We start from the raw sequence: 18,169 nt of genomic DNA on the forward strand, positions 1-18,169 counted from the left end.
TGGGACTCATGGGTTTCCCCGGGGACGCAGATTAAACTTTCTCCTCCCTGACCAGCTCAATTCTCTTTGTTTCTTATGCCACCTCCTGAGCCACCTTACACTTACTATGTAAAATTTTTTCTCAATTCTGTTTAACAAGACTAAATATTTTTTCTCATATATGTTTATTTGTCTATAAATTGCTCACGTAGGTTACTTACTCATTTTTCTATTAGGGTATCATCTACAAAAATAGTGATTCTGAATTGTATTTAAAAATTAATTGGTTAAACTCTTATTTTTTGTACTTATTTTTTAAAAAAAATTACATTAGAGATTCTTTTTGTTAAAAAATAAATGTGTGCTTTATACTTGTTGAGTCAAGTAGTGGTCCATTACAAAGGTCATAGTCATGGATATCATAAGGTTGATGATTTAAATTTGCTTCCTATGATAAACCATTTCACCTTTGATCAAACATGGTATTTTCTGAAACAAACATTCTAACAAAGGTGGTATGCTATAATATTCACAGTTTCAAGGTTTCAATAAAGAACTATTACGGTGTTTTGCTATTATAGGAAAACTGTCCTTTTTGGTAAACCAATGGCCAGAGAATTAATTTCATTGTGACAAGACACAAAATAAGAAGAGATTTAATTTAGATTGTATAGTAACTGATATGCAAACATTCACTAACTCTTCTTATCTATTAAAAGAGGCTAATGGTTAATCCAGTACTTTTTGTTCTCAAAATCACTTGGGTCAATAGTTTGTCATTCTCTAGGAAAATGAGCAAAAGTCAAAAGCTTTGGAGACTGGTTTTAACTTGAAATTTAATCAAGGCCGAGTCAAAGATATTGGACCTATAAATTTATTTTTACAGATTTGAGGTTTTCTAATACTGATTTAAACATTCTCTATGTTAGTTACCTTAACCCTTTCCCAGAATTGTTGAAAATCTCATTTATTTTTTTTTTAGACTTTGCTTTGGTTAGAGCAGAAAAGGTTTTAATTATATAGAAATTTATTGATAATTTTCCATTTTCTTTCATTGGTGGAAGGTCCTTTTCCATCTATAGCTAAAATAATTACCTATTTTTCTATTTTTAATGGTTTAAGAAAAATGTTTAACTCTTTAATCAGCTATTCTATGATATGATACAGAAAAAAATTTATTTTCCTCTCTGAATTGTAATGTCATATTTATCATATAAATGCCTGTATTTCTGATTTCCCTTCTGGTCCACTTATATGTGTCTCTTCTTGTACTAGCTCTACTCTGTTTCAATTATCATTGTTTTAAAATATATTTTAATATCTGATAATTTGCTTCATCACCTGGTCTTTTCCCCCCCAAAGCATTTTCAGCTTATGTATTTATTTATTTGTTTATTTATTTATTTAGTTTTATATATCTTTATTGATTTCAGAGAGGAAGGGGAAGAAAGAGAGAGAGATAGAAACATGATGAGAGAGAGAATCATTGTTCGGCTGCCTCTTGCACGCCCCCCACTGGGGATTGAGCCCGCAACTTGGGCATGTGCCCTTGGCTGGAATTGAACCTCGGACCTTTCAGTCTGCAGGCCGACGCTGTATCCACTGAGCCAAACCAGTTAGGGCTTGTGTATTTATTTTAAGGAAAAACTTTAGAGTTATCAAGTTCTTCCTTACTCTCTGAAAAAAAGTCCCATTAGAATTATATGGGAAATCCTATCTAATAAAAAAGGAAATATGCAAATTGACTGTCACACCACCGCAAAGATGGCTGCACCAACAGCAGAGGCCAAGTTCTTGTAACGAGCCTTAACGAGCAATCAGCAGGGACCAGAGGCTGCGTGGCTCTGTGCTGGGACAGGGGACCTGAGGTTGGGTCTCCCGCCTAGTGGGGCTTGACAGGGGACTTCAGGCCATGACCCCCACCTGGTTGGGACTTGATGGGGAACCTCAGGCCGTGCCCCCCACCCTGGCAGTGGGCCAGGGGACCTTGGGCTGCGCTCCCCCACCCCAGTGCTGGGGGACCTGAGGCTGTGCCCCCTGCCCGGAGGGGCTTGACAGGGGATCTCAGACCGCACCCCCCCTCCCAGCGGGGCTTTATGGGGGATCTCAGGCTGTGTCCCCGCCTGGCGGGGCTTGACGGGGGCCTCAAGGTGCACTCCCTGCTTGGTAGGGCTTGATGGGGGAACTCAGGCTGTGCCACCCGCCCTGGCACCGGGCCTAGGAACTTCAGGTCATGCCCCTCACCCAGGCACCAGGCCGGGGGACCTGAGGATGTGCTGGGGCACCTGAGGCTGTGCTCCCTGCCTGGCATGCACCAGGGGACCTAAGGCTGCACCCCCTGCCCAGCACCAGGCCAGGGTACCTGAGGCTGCACCCCTCATTCAGTGGGGCTCAACAAGGGTGGGGCCCACCAGGTCTGTATCTCGCCTAATGGGGGTGGGGTCAGTTGAGTCTGGGTCTCATGTGATTTTGAGGTGCTGCAGGTGGGCGGGGACTTGACTCTGAGTCCCACGGCACGCCCCAGACTCTGACAGGAGGAATATTTTCATAATCATTTTACTAATTTTCTTTCATCTCTGACACTTCTATTATAGAGAAAGGGCAAATAGCAATATTAAAATATTTCCTCTAATTAATCCCCTTTTAATGGGCATGAATTTTGTGCACTGGGCCACTAGTATACTATATTTGTAAATTAATTTGGAATGAATTAATGTTCACTCTGAATTCCAGTATTAGAACATATTATTTTTTTCTATTCAGATCTGTTTGTGTGTGCGTGCCTGTGTGTCGGTGTGTATATGTGTCTGTGTATAAAGTTTTACATTTGATGATAAGTCTCATATATCATTTTATGGTTATTCCTAGCTTCATGGTTTTTATTGTTAACCATAATGGAAATAATTTTTCCATTACATCTGTTAATTAATTTTTACTGACATGGTTTTAAAGATATAATTGCTATATGATCAATTTATATCTAGATTTCTTAATATGACCTAGTTATATGATGCATAATATATTTTTCAATATTAAAAAAATATCCTTGCATTCTAGGGATAAATCATAATACTTGGTCAATCTAAATATTCATTGAATAATCTACTGACCTCAAGCATTAAGTTAGCACCTAGAGTTTGTAAACCTTACTTGCAAAAATTGAAATAGAGTCATTAAAACTTTTGGGCGTGGAGATAGAAGTAGTACATATGTGTTAAGAACTAATTCTAAGTAAAGATGAACAGGTGTGTAGTTCATTAACATTATATGTCATAACTGATATAGCTAATGTAAGTTTCCCCCCTTTTCTGTATTTCTTTGTTCTTCCAAACTGTGTACACTCAGACACCCCACTCAGGGAAAGACAATAGGGAAAAAAACAGTCTAATCTTTTCTTCCAAGCAGCACAGTTTAAAGAATGGAAAGGGGAATGTATTTTATAAATTTAAACACAGAAGAAGCTTGGTTTCTGTTAATTAACAGGCCTTATTAAAGTCTCAAAACCACCCTTTGAGGCAATATAAGTGACAGACATTCTGTAAGGCAAGAAAGGAAGAAGCACAGATAGTTTCCAATGATACTGGGCCCAGAGCCTGCATTCTCCTCACAAGAAGCTATGAAGCTTTTGATGCAAAATTGGCTCAGAAACCAGGAAGCTCTGTGTTTATTGACATTCCCTTAAGTAGAAACACAAAGCTTGTCATTGTGCCTATTTCTGGGATGGTAACGTGTAAGTCCAAGGAAAAAAAGAACAGTGGTTTGACAATTGGCTGATTTATCAACTCTGGCAGACCCTGGGTTATTTTTCCTTTTTAGGAAGTCAAAGGCCAGTGAAATGCCATATATCCTCTCCCTCTGGGCAGTCACCTTATTTCGGTAGGCATGCGTATTGTTGACTAGGTAAACTGGGAATTTATAGTGTACCTGTGACTGAACTACTGTGTGGTAGAACTGAGATTTGAACCTGGACCATCAGATCCCATCACATCCGGTACTGTTGGTCTGCCAGCCTAAAACCCTGTTTCCATTTAATGTCTTTTCCTACATTGTTTTGCCTAATTGATATTATAGGCTCAATGTTCTTGTGTTACTATTGTCTAAGACTGTCTTATTCATCCTTTGTTTTTGGTGTTTCTGGGCAAATTTAATCTAACTATGATCCAAGTAAGCAGCATATGGTTGGGTTTTATTTGCAACTTAATTTGAGAGAGTATTTGATTAATCTCAATCATAAATCTAAAAAAAATATAGTAACAGTACAGTTTTTCAACATCATATGAGATGAATTTACATCACACATTGAATATAAAACAATACTTCATAAAAGAAAATTTAAAAAAAACAGTTTCTCATGGAAGATTAGTACCTATTAATTTTTTGCTTAATCCAAATCCTTCATAAACCCACAGGTGATCCTGACAGGCCAAGGGTGCTGGCTTCATCTGGAAGTTGGTAATATCTAGGCAAATGAAGTGATTTAAAGGGGCTAATAACCTCCAGTGGCCGCTATGGCACAGATGGAAGAATATCAGAAATGATTTCCAAACAGCATATACTGTTATTTACTTTGTTCAGAATTTAATGCATCACTGTTATTGACGTAGCATGCCTTTGTTTTTACTCCTTTGTGCTTGAGTAAGAGGAAGATTTCCACTTTAATTTACAACAATGAAAAAATATTCTCTAATCCTTAATGAGTCAAAAGGCTTAAGTAAATTCACCAATCATGGGAAATGGTTGGTGAGTCATATAAGATACTCAAAATTCTGACTGGCAAATCTGAAGAGTTAAGGACTTACTCTTGCCTAAATTTTCTCCAAACTCCCCCAAATCATATAAATTTATTTAGGATTGATATTACATAAATCTTCACTTTTCATTTATCCCTTTAAGTTTTTACTTATGTATTTTATTATTATTTTTATTATTAAGTTTTTAATAGGCAAAGGGTTGGGGGGAAGAATACTCACTTATCCTTTAAATTTATCTGTTGTTTAATTCAAGGAAAGTTCTATTGTCATCATGACAATATTTAGAAACAATTACTGAGTACCTACTAAGTGCCAGAAGATTCTACACATATTATTTTAATGTCTAAAAGTCTTTGATAGAGATTTAAATTTTCACTTTTCCTGGTAAGTTACCTCTTTTGTTGAAAAAGTACAATTTATCAACAAGGATATAATCTTACAATCAGCTTTTGCATATTAAAGGCCAAGATCAGGGATTATCTGAAAGTCTATTCTTTAAGGAAACAAGGTGAAAAATAAGATTTTAGGCAAATACTAAGTGTTGCCACCTGTCAAGTAATCATTCACATACTTCTTTCATCAAAATAAACGTTCCTGTCTCACCTCATAGTGGTTCTGTGAAAACATCTTGAAATCTGTATGAAAAAAAAAAATAAAACAACATTAAGTGGCCACATGCTCTTGGTTTGAACTCTGACGAAGTCTGGTCACTTTACTGACTTTTGGACCTAGAAATAAAGAAAGAAAAGGGAATGAGTATAAAACCAATTTTAAAGAGGTTTTGCTATATGCCCTTTCAGATGAAAGCTGCCAGCTCTCTTCTCTAATTGTTATAGAAAAGAGTTAACAGGAGGTGGTTAGTGTCACTGAGAAGTCTCTACCTGAAACATACAGAAAACCGGCACCTCTCTCAGGATGATATTTGTCACAGCCCAGAGTCTATGTGGCACAAATGCAGATAATGCTGGTTCCATGCAAAGTTCCACCTGAAAGCAATCCTATCTAATAAAAGAGAAACATGGTAATCGAACAAATGTGACCATAGTGACGACCAGTCACTATGATGCGCACTGACTACCAGGGGGCAGACGCTCAATGCAGGAGCTGCCCCCTGGTGGTCAGTGTGCTCCCACAGGGGAAGCACCACTCAGCCAGAAGCCAGCTCATAGCTGGAGAGCTCAGCAGCAGTGGTAGGAGCCTCTCCTTCCTCTGCTGCAGGCAGGAGGTAAGGAGCGAGGGGTCCTGGACTGCAAGAGCCCCAGGCTACAAGAGGGATGTCTGACTGCCGGCTTAGGCCCAATCCCCGAGGGGTCCCAGACGGCAAGAGGGTGCAGGCCGGGCTAGGAACTCCCCCCCAGTGCATGAATCTCCTGCACTGGGCCTCTAGTATTCTTAATATAGTTCTTGGGGGAAAAAGTTTCAGATAGTATGCATGCTTTTCTTTATTACTCACCTCATTTTTCCTCAAATATATCTGCACTGCTTTTTGGTGCCAAGAAGAGAAACAAGCTTTTAGTTATCTATGCTCATAAAGAGTCGAAAATCTTTACCAATTACATGTTCTAAAAAGTAATCTGTTAACTCTGAATTGCATAGCATCTAATATTTGTGTAGTTTGTTTTCAAAACTCATTCTGACCTTTTATTATTATAACGAGAGGCCTGGTGCACGAATTTGTGCACCAGTGGGGTCCCTTGGCCTGGCCTGTGGAAGCAGGCCGAAACTGGCTCTCTGACATCCCCTGAGGGGTCCCGGATTGCGAGAGTGTGAAGGCCAAGCCAAGGGACCCCAACGGTGCACGATTGGGGTCGGGGAGGGATGTGGGAGGTTGGCCAGCCAGGGAGGGGTCACAGGAGGGCTCCAGGGTGTGTCCAGCCCGGCTCACTCAGTCCTGATCAGCTGGACCCCAGCAGCAAACTAACCTACCAATCAGAGCATCTGCCCCCTGGTGGTCAGTGCATGTTATAGTGACTGGTCAACAAGTCGACTGTCTTCCCCCTGATGGTTAGTGCATGTCATAGCAACTGGTCAACCACTCAACTGTCTGCCTCCTGGTGCACATCATAGAGAGCAGTTGAGTGGCCTTAGCATATTATTAGCATATTACGCTTTGATTGGTTGAACAGAAGGCCGAATGACCAGACACTTAGCATATTAGACTTTTATTATATAGAGTATCACTATAAAGAAAACTCTGATACAGTGTAACAACCTGTCCAGAGCTAATCAGCCAGCTAAGATTTTGAACACAGACCTTCTGATCCACAAGAATTACCACTGCAGAAAAGGCTCTCTGTGGTGTAGAATCATAATCATGGTCAAAAATTTTATTTTGCAACCAATGTGTTCTAGCTATGTCCAGAAATCACAATTCTGGATGATTTACAAGTCAATTAAGTTATCCACTGAGCAGTTTCTCTTTAGGACCAAACATAAACTCATTTCCTACAGAAACACAATTTTTTACAAAACAATGTATAAGTTTCGAATATTCCTAAAAAGAAAAACAATGAATTTTAACTTCATAAGTTTACAAAATGATCAAACGTACCTTGGACTCTAATGATAATATAACTTATGCCGAAAGCATCTTGTGCAAGGGAGCAAAATGTCATCCTCACCAGTGGTTCAGGGCTCATGAAAATGATTGGGTAAAGCCTTCTTGCACATACTTCACCTATGTTAAAAAAAATAAAATCTAGTGAAAAACAAGAACTCAAGTTTTTTTGTTTGTTTTTTTGTAGTTTTCCTATTTTAGGCACTGGAATTATTTATTTTCGTTTATTATTTATCTTTATTGAAATATATCTGACATGCAACATGGTATAAATTTAAGGTATACAACATGTTTTGGATATATTTATATATTGTAATATTATTGCAATTGTAGCAATCGTTAGCACCTCTATCACATCACATCATTACTTCTTTTGTAATAGGAATAATTAAGACCTAGTCCCTCAGTAAGTTTGCTGATTATAATACAATACTGTTGTCTATATTCACTGCACTGTGCATTATTAGATCTCTGGGACTTATTTGTCTGTTGTTGTAAGTGTGTACCCATGAGGTAGGAATTCATTCCACTTTGCAACACATGGAGACTGGGTTCCAGAACTCAAGTGACTTATCCAAAGTCACAGACTAGTGGGCTGGGGAGACAGGGTCCATGAATCCAATACCCATCATAGCCCATGTCGCATTGCTCCTTGAAGGACAGTAGGAAGTAAATTATTTTACCTTTAAAATTATGTTAACATGCCATTTTTTTCTCCTAGAAAATTAACCCACTTATTAAAAATATCTCACCATGAAGATCCATAATAGAAAACTTTTTCTACCTGAAAATTTATTATTTCCCTATAGTCAGTCTTTTTTAATTGCTTTACTTTGAGAAACTGAAGTCAAAGATGGAAGGAAAAATTATGATCATAATTCTAAAATAATTTAGGTGGCTGATTAAGAAGACATGCAAAGAACTTGTGAATTTCTTAGAACCAAACTTATCTGCTATTAAGTATAATGCAGCATCATTCTGTAAGATTTATTTAAATGACAACTACTCAGAAAGACATTTGCTGTGTATACTACATATAACTACATGGTACCTATAATCCCAGTTACTACTTATCTCTCTTCCCACTTCATGACCCCCCTGGTTTGTCCACCTAATATATTGTATATTTTATTTTTCTTATTATGTGTCCTCTCCCCACTAGAATATAAGCTTAATAAGTAAAGGGTTTTTTTTCTTGTCCATTTTGTTCACTACTGGATCCCCACAACTAAAAAGAGTCCAAATCTAGCTCATACAAGGTGCTCCACAAATACTTACAGAGAGGAAGAGAGGGAGGAGATTATAACCAAGAAGAAAATACAACATTAGTTGGCATAACATATTTGGGTAAATTATGTTGAAATACTATTTGAAGAATGAGCAAATATTTATTTGTAGCAAGTAGAGATGAATGTAGCTCTTGAATGAATTGCTGACTCCCATAGGGAAAAAGATAGCATTCTACAGAATAGAAAAATACAATCCAACTTGAATAAGGGGTAATGTTTCCATTATAGTCTTGTAGTTCTACTAGCTATCATCTGAAGAGACAGAACAATTCTGCAGAGGTCAAGATGTCAATTTCAAATAAAAGAAGTGGTAGGTTGAAAAATTACAGTGGCTCCCCAGTTAGTCCACATCAAAGTCAAGCATGTTTTTCAATAGGTTATAGTAAAGGGGAAAGTTTTCCCAGAAAATGTTTCTTTTATAGGAGAACCTAGTGTATAATAAAGATAGTGATATAAATTGGAAAGAAAATAACTTATTTTTAAAGAAATAGGTATAGCATCACTTTACTATATAAGATAATACATTTTAGCAGGACTAAAGAAATACAGTTTTTAATTACAATTTTTTCTGAACTAAGAATGAATTAATTTTTAAATATAAAAACAAAGAGATAAGTGACAGATCAGAGATACATACAAATAGATTTAAACAAATAAATTATAAAATGTTTACATCAACATATAATAAAATTTAAAGGCAAGTTACAACTTTATGAATAAGCACTTGCAAATTGTGATAAATATATATATATATCATATATACATAATAGTTAAAAATGGATAATAATGACAAGAAATAAGAAATACAAATAGCTAAGTAATATATGAAAAATATATGTATCCCCATGAATGATTTTTAAAAAGTAAAAAGCCCAGCTGGCGTGGCTCATTGAGCATCGACCTATGAACCAGGTGCTCGTGGTTTGATTCCTGGTCAGGGCACATGCTCGGATTGCGGGCACGATCCCTAGTGTGGGGCCTGCGGGAGGCACCTGATCAATGATTCTCTCTCATCATTGATGTTTCTATCTCTCTCCCTCTCTCTTCCTCTCTGAAATCAATAAAAATATTTTTTTAAAAAAAAGAAGTAAAAGGGCCTATGAAATTGATATATTAGGTTGTGGGCATGGTGGAAGAGGCTCCATGTATTGCCAATGGCAGCAAAAGATTTGGCCTTTCTGAAAAGTAATTTAGCAGTACACATTCATGTGAAAAAATGTTCTGAGTCTTTAGGCATTAGCCTATTTTGGAGAGATATAGAAGGGAACAAAATAGCAAAATCTCTGCTCTCATGAAGCTTTCATTTTAGTCATGAAAATGAAGATGATTTCAAATAGAGGCCAAGGCTACAGTGAAATAACTAGCACAATATGATAGAAACTAATTGTCGGGGAGGCAATAAATGATGCTACTTTAGACTGACAAGGCCTCTTTGAGGTGATTTCTCATTCATTCATTCATTCATTCATTCAACACCATCTATGTGTCAGATACTGTTCTGGGCACTGGGAATTTTCAAAGTGAAGAGACCAAAATTTCAGCCTACAGGAAGCTCACATTCAAAGGAGAATACACAGACAAATCACAGACATGGAAAAAAATCAAAATATGTTAAAGACAAGAAGTGCTAAGGAAAGGGCACTAAGGAGTACTCAGGCAGGAGGTGATTTAATTTATATGAATCAAAGTAGGCCTCATTAAGATGGTATGACATTCTAGTCAAGACTTGAAGGAGGTGAGGGAAGAGCTGGGAGAAGTAGATGCACAGGGGCCCTCAGATGAGAATGAAAGGGCCTGGAGCATGGGAAGCTAAGAGAGAGAGAAGGGAAAGGTGTGCTAGGAGTTAGATTTTATTTCAGCTATAAGGAGAGGACCTTAAGCAATTTTAATCGAGGAGATTGGTCAATGTGATCTGATTGTAGGGGAAAAATGTGCAAAGTGAACAGGATAGTTAACAGTTTTTTTCTGAAGTCTAAATCATTTAATATTTTGAAAGAAAGATCCCTTAAACAAATGTGTGTGCCTTTTCAGTCAATGATTTGATCTCTCATCCTAGTGTAAACCTAAAAAAATAATCCCACTTTCAAAGCAATTTTCCTGGTCTCCATATACTCCTGAATCAAGCATGTGCATATGTGTGTGTAGCTTACACACTCAAAACAACGTGCACAAACTTATTTTCACTCCAGCTTTCCCCATAAGCCAAATTATTTCTAACACCTTCTCACTTTCCTCTTTCTTTTTGGTAATACAAAAAAAAGCCTGTATTACACCTCTACAAACAGGAGGTGGCAAGTTTGTTTTGCTGAACAAAAATAGGTTTGCCTGTACATGAAATAAAATGATGGCTGGCACATTAGTAGCAATCTTTTTAAATCTGCAATTTTAAAAGCCGGTAATGTATTTTTGCTTTATTTTAAAATATAACCTGCTAGTCCCCCCCCCCCCATCCCTCACCCCCATTTTAAGCATCTTATCTCTGCCTTTTTATCATGTACACATTTCTGGCATGCTGGTGTAGTTTTGGTATGTTTGTAGAAGTTGGGCCCTTTTGTCTTTTTCTTTTTCTTGAATACACCTACATACAAACACACACACTCAACCTTTGGTATACCTGTTTTGTAAGTTCAACTTTTGAAAATATTAGGTGCGTCTAGGAAAAAAGACATGCCTATTACATAAATCAACATTTCGGTGTTATTGTTTCCAAGTCAAAGTCTCTCTTGATCATTAGTTGCTTCTACAGAAAAGACACCCCCCCAACCCAAAGTTCAAATTTCAGGAAGGGTTACCTGACATCCTTCTCTCCCTGTGGCTTTCTTCATAAATAGTCAGGACTGAATCTCGACGCAAATGAGGCTCCGGGAGTGACAGGTTCTCATCCGTAAATGTTGCCATTCTGCTTGGTGAAACTCTGAGCACCCAAGAACGTTCCAGTTTTCCTTTATAATCCAGTGGATATCTTGGAGTTGAAAGAAAGCCTCTGGGCTCTCCTAGCTCCATTTCAGAGTAACAGTGTACAGTGCAGAGCACACAGACACGAGGGACCAACCTAAACAAAGCAGAATGAGGCTCTATCGCAAACTTGGAAAATTTAGGTTTACAAGAAGAAAATCAAAACTTTGTCACAATCAGTTACAAGTTCTTGGATAAAAAAGGATCATCCCATTTGATGTGTCCTATTTTCTTGAAATGAGGTTGTAAGAGTAGCACTTAAGTTATAATTATGTAAAATGACTTTTCACTGAATTTTTAAATTTTCTTGGAAAATGCACAGTGAATTACATTCCTTACTCCCTGCATGTTTTTATTCCTTCTCTTCTTTCAGATGCTGCTGAAGATCTGTTCCTAAAATCTTCACTGATGTTGCTGAGCATTTATCCTACTGGGACAAATGATTACATTCATGGAGTCTGTGACTGAGGTCAAGGAAAGAATTTCCTGAAAGCACTTGAATGTGTCTCATTTCTCTGACTTACCTTTAAGTTCAAGGGCACCTTTAGACCTGCAGGGATACCTGCAGAGCTTCAGATGCCAGTAGTTCTCTGGCCAACTGAGCTTCTCCTTCAGGTTACATCCCTGACTCTTCTTTCCTCCCCTATGTCTATTTAGTCCCTACATAAAAATCTTCTTATCAATTACATATTTAAATACTCTGTATTAAAATTAACATATTTTAATGTATGAGCATTAGTTAATTAGTATATGTATTATTATATCAGTCTATGTAGAGAAATTAATAATCTAACCAAGGAGATACATACAAAAATATATTTTTATGAACAGTAGACATGAAGAGTGGTAGAAAGGAAATACAGTGCTACAGGAATTCAGGATTCTATTCCATTGCCCAGGCCTCTGTTATTTCTTTACAAATTCTCCTTTTCATTTATATGGCTACTGTGATCTAATTTATAGATTTATTAGGTCTACTTTGATTTAATAGTAACCTAACTGGTTTCCCAGTTTCTAATCTTGCCCCACCTTGCCCTCCAATCTGGGAATTGTGTATGAAACAAAATAACTGAGCTTTTTCCTTGTTCAAAGCAACTAAAGTAGTGTACTTTGCAATGTCTTTTATAGGCTGACCCAATCTTTTCAACCCCTTTTTCCTCTTCACAATAACCCTCTATGACAAATCTGCCTGGAAAAAGAGCCAAATCCTAAAAGTCATGAATTCCCAAGAAGTCACTGCTTTTTATAAGTGGGGAACAGTGAAAAAAACCATAGCTAGGATTTGTGAATTACCTAGTATAAAAAGCAAATGGTGAAGATGGGTGGGTGTTAAATATGGTATAATTCTAACATTTATGCCATACAATAGTCATAGAACTAAAATAAAACAATGCCCTTTCATATGTAAAACTTTCTAAGTTCTTTGGCATGTATAAGAATTTCTGAACACATGCAAATAAGGATATCTTCTCTACATTTTAACAATGTTCATTTTCTAATAGCCTGAATAGGACAACTCAAAGAATACCATCACCACTTATTCTAAGTGCTTTACATGCATTAAAGTAGTCAGTCACTCGTTGAAATTATTCATTTAACTCAACCTATTGAAATCCTTAGGTTTGGGGATGTTGGACCTAAGTTTGCTCTTCATTTCAACCCCAATTCCAGATTTCCTTTAAATCTAAATATGACTCTTCCACCCTTGTTTTGTCTCTTTGACCCTTATGTTGTCAGGCATGACTCTTTGACTCTTGTTTTGACTCTTTGACCCTTGTGTTGTGAAACCATATCAACCACAACTGATCTCGAGTTATTCCTAGATTTTAGCAGACATTCTCTCCAACACGATTCTTCCCTTAAATCTTGCTGATTTCAGAAGCCATGTAAGTAATGATTCCAGTACTGACACTTCTCAATTTCTCAACTTTCCCCCACCGGACCTCAGCCCTATCTCAATCGTCAGCCTTAGAGACCTGGTCATTAGTAGGAACCTGAAGCCTTTCATAAGCTTGGTTTTAAGCATCACTATTTCCAGCCACAAACTTTTATCTTTTCAACTTCCTCCAACACTTACACCTTTTGAGACTTGCAATTCATCTATCCCTGTGGTCGGCAAACTGCGGCTCGCGAGCCACATGCGGCTCTTTGGCCCCTTGAGTGTGGCTCTTCCTAAGCCTTAGGAGTACCCTAATTAAGTTACTAACCATGTACCTACCTATATAGTTGAAGTTTAAAAAATTTGGCTCTCAAAAGAAATTTCAATCGTTGTACTGTTGATATTTGGGTCTGTTGGCTAATAAGTTTGCTGACCACTGAATTCTATCCTATCACCTTTTCCTTATCCCTAATTCCCCTCACATCCTGTTCTCTCTCTCTCTCTCTCTCTCTGACCGGAATCGAACCTGGGACCCTTCAGTCTGCAGGCCAACGTTCTATCCACTGAGCCAAACTGGACAGGGCCCTTGTTTACTCTTTTTGTAGTTTAATTCCTGTGACCCATTGTCTTACTCCCTTCTTCACACACACTCTCAATTCCCTTACACTCTTGCATACTTGGGAAAATCAACTCTAACTGAATCAATTCTCTACCTGCTCTGCATCCATGTGCCACTCAGTGTCTCCAGAGGAAAACACAATTCACCTAATAGTTGGTCTCCCTCTAAATGTATAACCATTAATCTCTGAGGCTTATGCTGCCTAATAATCCTACCACATTTTTCTAGTCCATGCCCTTTGTCATTTTTAAGAGAACTATTTCATACTTTCTCTTTTTTTATTTTAACACCTCAAGCCTTTTTTTCACAACCCTGTTTCATCTGCTGAGAAAATAGAAGCAATTAGAAGAGAACTGCCAGAAGCTCCTATCCCCACAGGTACCCACACACCTGCATCAGTGACTAAATTTTCTGCCTTCCATCTGGCAAGTATGGATGAATTGTGTTTTGCTTCTTCCTAAGACCAACCTCTCTAGCTGAGCACTAGAGCTCATCCTTCTCTTCTACTAAAGCCACCGTTCTAACAATTCCCCACCCCGTCTCTCTTGCATCTTCTTCAATTTTCCTCCAAGTCATCTTAGTTGTCTACTGTGGTTGAGTGTATATGAGGGTGAGTGGGCAGAAATAGATGAAAAGGGAAAGACCCTGGCCATTTGAAAACCAAGAATGATGGTATCATAGAACTTTCATCTCCCTACAAGTCAACTACAGACTTCTAATTCTCAAGCTGCTGTTTGCTATTAACTAAAAATCAAAACCATATTAGCAAACAGACACTAACAATTGTGGGAGAATTGAGAGAGACACTACCCCTGGTACTGGTCTTGGTCATATCACAGCTAGAGTCTTTACCTAGCAAGTATAAGGACCTTGGTTTATGTAGGAATAAATAGCTCAGAGGCCAAAATAATTCTATGCACTTCTCCAAAATTCAGTCACTTGTTCACAACCACAAGATTTATTTTTTGCCCCAACCGGTTTGGCTCAGTGGATAGAGCGTCGGCCTGCGGATTCAAGGGTCCCAGGTTCGATTCCGGTCAAGGGCATGTACCTTGGTTGCGGGCACATCCCCAGTAGGGGGCGTGCAGGAGGCAGCTGATCGATGTTTCTCTTTCATCGATGTTTCTAACTCTCTATCGCTCTCCCTTCCTCTCTGTAAAAAATCAATAAAATATATTTAAAAAATGTTTAAGATTTATTTTTTAACCTGTAATCACTGTATCTATGAGGTAGAAAAGATCCCCAAACAGTCACCATAACATCTCTCCTCTCTTTCAGCTTAGACTACCCAATATTGAGTTCATAGTGTTCCAAAGAAAATAAGGGGACCCAGACATGCAATGCTTTTTGTTAAATTCTTACGAGCTGTGTTAATGGGATAGCATGAATATCCATTACCTGGCCCGGTCTGCTGGAGACATGAGTGGTGGCAATTGTTTCCTTGGTAAGCTTTTGCTTTCATTATTTATCTGCAATGAAACAAAGCTTGTATCTGGAAAGAACCAATTAAAAATAAGTACAAGTGAGTGCCTGAGACAACATGTAGTCTGTACCAAAGCAGCTTTTCTTAAAAAAAGAATGCATATCTAGGATTTAAACAGCCTCAGGAAAGGTCAGTTTTATCCTAACTGTCCAAGGGAGGACATATCAGCCTCAGGAAAGGTCAGTTTTATCCTAACTGTCCAAGGGAGGACATATTTTTACAGAACTTTAATGTGCATGTTAATGTATTTCAAAACTAAAGTACTACTTTATAGTCTTCTCTTTTATAATGCTGATAAAAATCTGAAGAGGCATTGTTTTCATAATATCTGAAACATTTTTATCTTTGACTTTGGATTGGATCCAGTCCAAGAAGACTCTCACCCTGGCAAATTCATTGGCTTCCTTGGCCAGACACAGCCAACTCCCTGGCTGATGATGGCCTAGAAAACAAAGAAATGATTCTCATGTCTACTCACTAGTGGCCCACCAGAGTCTCCCTGAAACGCCAAAGAAATGTGTCCTAGAAATTTTCTTTAATCAGAGTTCCTGTTTTCAATTTTGGAACAAGAATAACCCAAGATTTATTCATAAGACATTTCTTTGATTTCTAAAAGAATTATTCTTTGTCAATTTGTATATCTTAGATACTTTGATTCAAATAAATAAAATAAAAAATGAAAGAGGAGACATTACAACTGATACCAGAGAAACAAAGAATCATAAGAGACTGTTATGAGAGTATACATAAGAAATTGGACCACCTAGAAGAAATACAGTCATGCACTACATGACAACATTTTGGTGAATGACAAATCACATATAAAATGGTGTTCCATAAGATCATCATGAAGCCGAAAAATTCCTATCACTTAATGACATTTTAGCTATTCTAACATGGGAATACAATGCATTATTTACATGTTTGTGGTGATGCTGGTATAGACAAGCCCACTGTGCTGCCAGCCATATAAAAGTATAGCACATACAATTCCAGTAGTAGGCGACACCATCTAGGTTTGTAAAAAGGTTATATTTGCACAAAGATGAAATCACCTAATGATGCATTTCTCAGAATGTATCCTTATCATTAAGCAGAGTGCATGACCTAGAATCATACAACCCACCAAGACCTAATTCTAAGGCAATAGAAAATCAGAACAAACCAATACCAGTAAGGAGACTGATTCAGGAATCAAAAATATCCCAACAAAGAAAAGCCCAGATGGCTTCATTGATGAACTTACTAAACACTTAAAGAATTGACTCAAATCTTTCTCAAATTCTTCAAAAAAAAAAAATTGACGAGGAGGGAATACTCCCAAGCTGATTTGATAAGGCCAGCATTACCCTGAGACCCAGGACAGATAGGGGCAGAAAAAAAACAGGCCAGTATCCCTTTCTAATGAACAAAGATGTAAAAATCCTAAACAAAATGCAGACAGATTTTCAAAACCCTGGAGGAAAAGTATTTATGGAGAAGTGATAACTGGGTTAAGGCCCCAGTTGGGCATATATGTAGCAAGTTGGACGGTCAGAAGGAAATCAATGTGGCTGAAATGTAGTAAGCAAGAGCAGAAAAGTATGAAAGCAATTGGAAAAGTCAGCAGGAGTGGGACTGCATCACTCTGTGATTGCACAAATCCCCTTGTAGGTCAAAGAATTTGAAATTAAAAAAAAACACCAAAATCTGAAATTTGTTGTGAACAAAGAACCACAGGATTCTACATCACATACCTAAAACTCTCATGTCTCTGCATTCCAACATTTTTATTTTCATCTTCTTGGGTGAGAAATTGCATCAGCAGGTTCATTACCTCTGAGCATACACAAGAGGGTAAAAAGTCAATTAGCCGATAGAAATAGCAGAGTCCATTTTATCAAAGCAAATTTCTGAAGTCACCCTTTTGTGAAAGAAATCTAGCCCCGTTTACCAGTTAGAATCTCATCTCCGTATTTTCCTTCCCTTACAATGACTGTAAATTTGGTCATGCTGCAGCCAAAATGACTGCTGGATGAAGCAGAAATAAGAACAAGTGCCAACCGAGATCACAATATGTGGGTCACCTCTGGCATGAACCTAATTTCCTCCCCAGTTCCTCTTTGCTCTCTCTCTCTCTTTTGTTTTGTTAATCTTCACCCAAGGACTTGTTTTCCATTGATTTTTTTTTTCCCCAGAGAGAGTGAAGGGAAGGGGAAAGACAGAGAGAAACATCTATGTGAGCAAGACACATTGATTGGTTGGCTTCCACATGAGCCTCGACTGGAGTGTGGATCGAGCCTGCAACCAAGGGGTGTACCATTGACTGGAATTGAACTTGTGACCCTTCAATCCTGGGACCGATGCTCTAACCATTGCACAACCAGCCAGGATCTTTGCTGTCTTAATGCAGAGTAAGGTCTTCCCTCAATGTTATATACTGTCCCACATGACGGATATAGTAGAGCCATTTGTGATTTTCCTGATTCAAAGTAGAGAGGAAAAAAAAAATCCCTCAAAAGCGGAAGAATGAACACAATAATTTAGAGTTTTATTTTTATAATACAACATTGTCCTTTAGCAGAACTGGGAGTGGACTTCCCATATTCCTCAGATCTTCCTGTCCACATCCTGGTTCTGTGCCTGTGGGCTCTCCCCCCACCTCCCCAGGCCTTCAC

The 18,169-nt window shown here is 38.0% G+C and overlaps 1 protein-coding gene across 1 annotated transcript in view; it reads right to left on the minus strand.

The window, feature by feature from the left end:
* Positions 1-4,328: 4,328 nt before the first annotated feature.
* OVCH1 (ovochymase 1) overlaps positions 4,329-18,169 on the minus strand; it is a 42,666-nt gene continuing 28,825 nt past the window's right edge. The window contains 8 exon segments of the mRNA XM_006769656.1: positions 4,329-4,485; positions 4,950-4,966; positions 5,406-5,458; positions 7,282-7,407; positions 11,369-11,598; positions 15,425-15,515; positions 15,856-15,909; positions 15,912-16,011. Of these exon segments, the coding sequence (XP_006769719.1) occupies positions 4,329-4,485; positions 4,950-4,966; positions 5,406-5,458; positions 7,282-7,407; positions 11,369-11,598; positions 15,425-15,515; positions 15,856-15,909; positions 15,912-16,011 (828 nt within the window).

This window comes from Myotis davidii, unplaced genomic scaffold (assembly GCF_000327345.1).
Source record: "Myotis davidii unplaced genomic scaffold, ASM32734v1 scaffold163, whole genome shotgun sequence".
Taxonomy (NCBI): domain Eukaryota; kingdom Metazoa; phylum Chordata; class Mammalia; order Chiroptera; family Vespertilionidae; genus Myotis; species Myotis davidii.